Source organism: Dasypus novemcinctus, chromosome 2 (genome assembly GCF_030445035.2).
Source record: "Dasypus novemcinctus isolate mDasNov1 chromosome 2, mDasNov1.1.hap2, whole genome shotgun sequence".
Taxonomy (NCBI): Eukaryota; Metazoa; Chordata; class Mammalia; order Cingulata; family Dasypodidae; genus Dasypus; species Dasypus novemcinctus.
The window spans coordinates 146,150,920-146,156,919 of NC_080674.1; the positions used below are offsets into that span (position 1 = coordinate 146,150,920).

Here is a 6,000-nt window from a genome sequence, read left to right on the forward strand (position 1 = left end):
CGAACCCTGGACCTCCTATATGGTAGACGGATGTGCTTGAGCCACATCCGCTTCCATGACATAGGGCATTTTTAAGACATTAGAATTATTCTGCATGATCTTACAATAATGGATATAGGATATTTTAAATTCATCAAAACCTATAAAAGTATATGATCCAAAATGTAAACAATAATGTAAACCATTGACCATGGTTAGTAGCAATGTTTCAATACTTGTACATCAACTGTAACAAATGTACCATCCATACGTAAAATGTTATTAATAGGGGAGAGGGGAAATGTGTTGGGAATATGGGAATCCCCTATATTCTCTATGTGACTTTTCTGTAACCTAAAGCTTCTTTGAAGATAAAATGAAAAAAATAAGACCCTGGGAGACTATACAGAAGAGATTGTCACTGTACATACAAGACAACAGATCTTACAACAATAAAAGACATGTCTAAAAAAGTTTTACTATTTCAAAGTTTTTAAAATTTTTTGTATTGTTATTTTTTTTAAAACTTTTTACAGGTACTATAGATCTTACATAAAATATATTCTTAACTCTTCAAAGACTTCACACTGTGGCCTTTAAAGTTTTAGTTCATTCTCATTTATAGGAAGCATCTAGAATATTCTACTGAAAGTTACATAATTTGATTTAGAGGCATTTGGCATTACAGTTGAGTTGTTTGTGTGTATGTGCTTTGGTTTTTTTGTTTTGTTTTGTTTGTTTTGGTTGATTTTTAAAACCAAGTAGCTACAGTTGGTCCCAGGCACATCCTATATTCTGAAAGGACAAGCTTAGGGTCCAAGACAGAGCATAAGAACAAATTTAAAGACTTGCAGTAAGTGTTTCTTAGTAATATTTATATGATATTGAAAGTAAGCTATAAGAAACAACTACTGCATAGATTTTAGCACAATCTTTAATTTCAATAACTCTTGAAAGCCCAAAGTTTTAAGGTTTAGTCTAGTCTAAGTCTACCAAATCAAGGCTGAACTGTCAGATTTGCCAAAAAGTTACAGATAGTAATGTTCCTCTCTGGATTTTCAGATACACTTCTCAGAAAGGATATGAAAACAATAAATTCACAACAAATAAGCAAAGAGGCTGCTGAATTAATAACACCTACTAGTAAGCTGAAAAGCACCACATTAATCAATAGTTAATACTTTTCCAGTAACTCAGTAACAGTCAAGCTTCTACAGAGTCTATAAAATTCCTGGATATTATAAGAAACCCCAGAGGAGAGTATTTATTTAATGAGACTATACTCCACACCAGGAACTATGTTTTCTTTATTATTTAGGACCAACAATGCACTTAGAGACTGTAAAGGTAGGCACAGGGAAACAAAAGCTAAGGCAGACAAAAATCACACTAACTCTTATTGTCTTACTTAATTCTCATGAAAACCTGGTGTAGCAGTTTGATATTATTGATGAATTCAAAAAAGAAATATTGGATTATGTTTGTAAATCGATCTTTTCCTCTGGGCATATGAGATTATACTTGATTCAGAGGTTTTCTTAAGTAATCGTGTCAGTAGGGCATTGACTCCCCAACCCTTGGTGGGTGGAGACTCACAGATAAAAGGCATGGCAAAGGACAGAGTTAAGGGTTTCTGATGTTGGAGTTTTGGTGTTGGAGTTCAATGCTCAAGACTTAAGCTGGCGCCCCAGGAAGTAAACTCACAGAGGAAAGAGAAGCCAACCCCAGGAAGAAAGGAACCTTGAACCCAGAGAAAAGCAAGCCCCAGGAACATAGGAACCCAGGAAGCCTGAATCCTTGCGACTTCGGCAGCCACCTTCCTCCAAATAGACTTTGGTGAGGGAAGTAACTTATGCTTTATGGCCTGGTATCTGTAAGCTCCTACCCCAAATAAATACCCTTTATAAAAACCAACCAATTTCTCGTATTTTGCATCGGCACACCTTTGGCTGACTAATACACCTGGCAATGATTAATATTATCTACAGATGAGAAGGCTGTCATTTAGAAATCTCTTGTCCACATTGATAGGACTAGTAAAGAACCTACCTGGAATCTGTATGCAAATCTACCTGAAAGTCATGGAGTGTATGTCCATCCTACCATGCCACCTCTCCCTAATGGAAATAATGATGAGAATAGCTAATTTAACTGAGTCCTATGTGCGAGGTGCATTGCTGTCTATAAGTATTACTTCTTACAACTCTCTCAACCCCATAAATGGGAGACTATTTTTTCTCCATTTCACAGATGAGGAAATGAAGCTCAGGAGGTTAAGTTGCCAAAGATCATTATTGTGGCTGGGATTTGAACCCAGAGTTTTCTGAATCCAGAACCCATATTCTTAACCAATTGCTATATCAATCCAAACAACAATGTAGGAACAGTTTTGCAATGTTGTAAAAACCTTTGATTCTTCTAATCCTTATGAGTACTATCTAGATTGGGCTACAAAATCTAAAAGGCTGAAACCCTTTTTTTTTTTTTTTTTGGTATTTCATTGTTTATTTAGATGTTTAAGTTCTCACACTAGGTTTTTACAAGCTGGTGAACACTGACAAATTATTTCTCCCACAGAACTATAACCACACATTCCCAGACAATATAAATATATGGTTGAACTAACATTAATACACATCACCATTTTGTCAATTACATAATAAAACAAGTATCCAAATATTAAGTCACGCAGCACAGAAGGCATATAAAATATTAGATATCTGCTGAATTCATTAGCAGAAATATTTTTTTGCAAGAGGTTGGGAAGAGAAGGAAAAAATCACACTTCAAACAAAAACAATGAAGGCTGAAATCTTATGGATCGTTTACTAATTCTTTCCAGCTTAAGTAAAAGCACCACCAATTTTTCAAAGCTCAAAACCACACATATAAAATCCCTTAAGACTTTCAGCTATTCAAATGCTTGAATTCCCTCTATAAAGATTACTGCTAAGCAGTATAGTATGCTTCCCTCCAGCGACAAGGCATTCAAAACTAGAGTACACCCTTCCTTTGATGGAAAGCACTCATCGCGAAGATGTCCTTACCTCTGTAATAGGCGGCGGCGGCTGCAGCTCGGCCAGAGGCAAAGCGGGAAGGGAAAAAGCCAACTCCGCGGACCTGGAACACCCACACGAATTGCATTAGTTTAACGAGTGGGTCCCCAAGGCCAAGGATTCAAGCCCGGCCCATTCCGATCCCGACATCTTACCATTTGCTACTATGCAGTAGGCCTCGCTCCCGGGTAAGGCCGGCGATAAGTAACAGCTGCTTTTTAATTTCCCGCAAATCTGAGAAATCTCCGCTTGCTACCAAAATTGGCACCCCGGCAGCCGTCACGGCCACTGGGACTACTGAGGTAATCGCAGCCATTTTTCCGTCTCAGTCCACTCCAGCCAATCACCTGCGATAATGCTGGCTGACGAGCAGCATAAAAAAGACTGCCTGCTATTGGAGAGCGCTTGCAGAGGAAAAACCAATCAGAGATCCGACTTCTCTCACTATTACGTAGGAGGCCGGGAAAAAAAAGGTGAAGTTATGTCTCAGATTGGCCAAAAGCCTCTGAGGCGGGAAGGTTAGAACTAGAAAGGAAAAAAAAAAAAAAAGAAGGCATGGATTCTGGGTGGATAGGGATGTGAAGCTAGGAAAGATCTGAAAAGCCAGGATGAGGCAGAGTATACCCCTTACAAGACTTGCAATGATTAAGCAGTTATAAAAGGCTGTGACTCCATTCTGATGGATTGAGCAAGGTGCCTCTGTGTGGAGAACAGCGTATTTCCCGCGCAAAGATAAGCCTTATCACAGTGGGAAAGGAGCAGATAAGGACCTATCCCTTCCATCCCTTCCAGATCCCCGCATTCCAAGAATACCCTACCTCCCAGCCCACTACTCCTAAGCCCTGTGCGAGAAGAATTCACTTTTACAGCCCCTAATTAACCACAGGCTATACTCAGACTGTAACCTCCTCCCGACAGACTAAGGTTTCCCTGCCTATTGATGTACTGTGTAAAAGCATATCCACCACCTTCCACTAACGAGCTGAAGTCTCTCTTCAGACCCCCACCATGCTGGTTGGGGGGCGGGGGGACGGGGCGCGGGTGCTGGAGTCTAATCTTCAGACGCCCTCTGTTGGGAAGCTTTTCGATAAACTCCTGCCTGCCTGCAATCCTCAGTCTCTCTGTCCCAGTGAGTGCCATTTTTTTCTCTAACAGGGTGGAAAACGGAGATGAAAAGTAGTTATAGTTTGTGAGCAGATTTTGTGCCAGGGATGTATGTGGTATAGGAGGGATGCACCGTGTCCTTTGGGTTTTTCCTTGAAGTATGGGGATGTAGTCCTAAGTGGAGACTCATTTCTCTTTACCCTCTTTCTTCTCTGGGCGAAATTTTAAAAAATTTTAAAAATAAAAATAAAATTTATTGAAGGCTTACCATCTAGCAAGTTCTGTGCTTTTACAAGTATAATATCATTTACCTCCTAATGCAGCCCTATGATATTTGATGTTTGTACCATCCCAATTTTATAGGTAAGAATACAGAAGTTCAAAGAGGCTATCTCTTCCAAAGACAGAACTTGAAGTAGAACCCAGTTCTGACTCCAAAGCCCAATGTTCTTAAACATTAAATGAGCATATTCAACCTTTTTTTGTCTTTAACACTAAAGCCCTTTCATAGTAATATATAATCTTACCAAGTCCCTTGGGAACTGAAAACAACAATAACATTCTCTGGGTGTTTTATGATAAGCAAGTGATTTTAGGAAAGGCATTTTGTTTTCCAGTAATACATTATTTTTTTTTATTCTCCTTCCCCTCCCTCATTTGTTTTGCTGTGTCCATTTGCTGTGTGATTTCTGTATCTGTTTCTCTTTTTGTCTTCTCATCTTTCTCCTCTAGGATTCAATCCTGGGGACCTCTGATGTGGAGAGAGGTTCCCTGTCAATTGCACCACCTTGGTTCCTGGTCTCTGCTGAGATTCCCCTTGACTCTCCGCTTCAGCTCTCCTTTGTTGAGTCATCATCTTGCTGCATGACTCACTTGCACGGGCATTGGCTCACCACGCAGACACTGGCTTACCACGTGGGGACTCAGCTCACCACATGGGCACTCACACTGGCACTGAACTCGCCAAGTGGGCGCTTGACTCACCACATAGGCACCCACATAGGCACTCGGTTGCCGCACAGGCACTTGGCTCACCGCATGGGCACTTGACTCACCACACGAGCACTGGCTTGTCATGCAGGCATGCTTTCTCTTTTTCACCAGGAGGTCCCAGAAATCGAACCCAGGTCCTCCCATATAGTAGGCAGAGGCCTTATCACTTGAGCCAATCCACTTCCCTAGATTAATACATTATTAAAGATAGTATTATAAAGTCAGTTTTAAAAAAAGATTTTTTTTTTTTTTTGTACTCTCAACTGTCTGCTGTTTGCTTGCCTTCTCCAGGAGGCACCAGGAACAAACCCAGGACCTCCCACATGAGAGGGGAGTGTCCAACGGCCTGAGCCACATCTGCTCTGCATGTCTGCAGGCTTGTGGCATCTGCTCCTTGCTTTGGGAGGCAGCATTTGCTCATCTTCTTTTAGGAGGCACCAGGACCTAATCAGCGACCTCCCACTTGGTAGGCAGGCACCCAATTGGTTGAGCCACATTGCTTCCCCTAAAATCATTTTTAATACATATGATATAAATAATATAAAATATAAAAAGGCAAAATTCAATTTTACTTTGTTCTTGTTTCACAAGTGATGCACACTTTATATTTGTTTTAAATTTATTATTTAAGAAAAAAGTATGATTTGTTAATTAATAAAAAACAACCTAGGTATATATACACTAAATATAGACTGAATAAATACCAGAAGTTCTGAGAGAGTGAGAGGGAATAATAGGTGGAACACAGGGCATTGGAATTAAGTGTAAACCACAATGTAAACTACAGACTTTGATTTGTAGCAATGCTTCAATATTTATTCATCAATTGTAACAAATGTACCACAGTATTGTAAAATGTTATTACTGG

General features: G+C 39.9%; 1 protein-coding gene across 1 annotated transcript in view; it reads right to left on the reverse strand.

The window, feature by feature from the left end:
- The window catches only part of CDC23 (cell division cycle 23), a 32,835-nt gene extending 29,447 nt beyond the window's left edge, over positions 1–3,388 (reverse strand). The window contains exons 1-2 of the mRNA XM_004467035.4: positions 3,191–3,388; positions 3,027–3,099 (exon numbers count right to left, since the gene is read on the reverse strand). Of these exons, the coding sequence (XP_004467092.1) occupies positions 3,027–3,099; positions 3,191–3,351 (234 nt within the window). The 5' untranslated portion in view covers positions 3,352–3,388. The remainder of the gene's footprint in view (positions 1–3,026; positions 3,100–3,190) is intronic.
- Between the last annotated feature and the right edge of the window lie 2,612 nt (positions 3,389–6,000).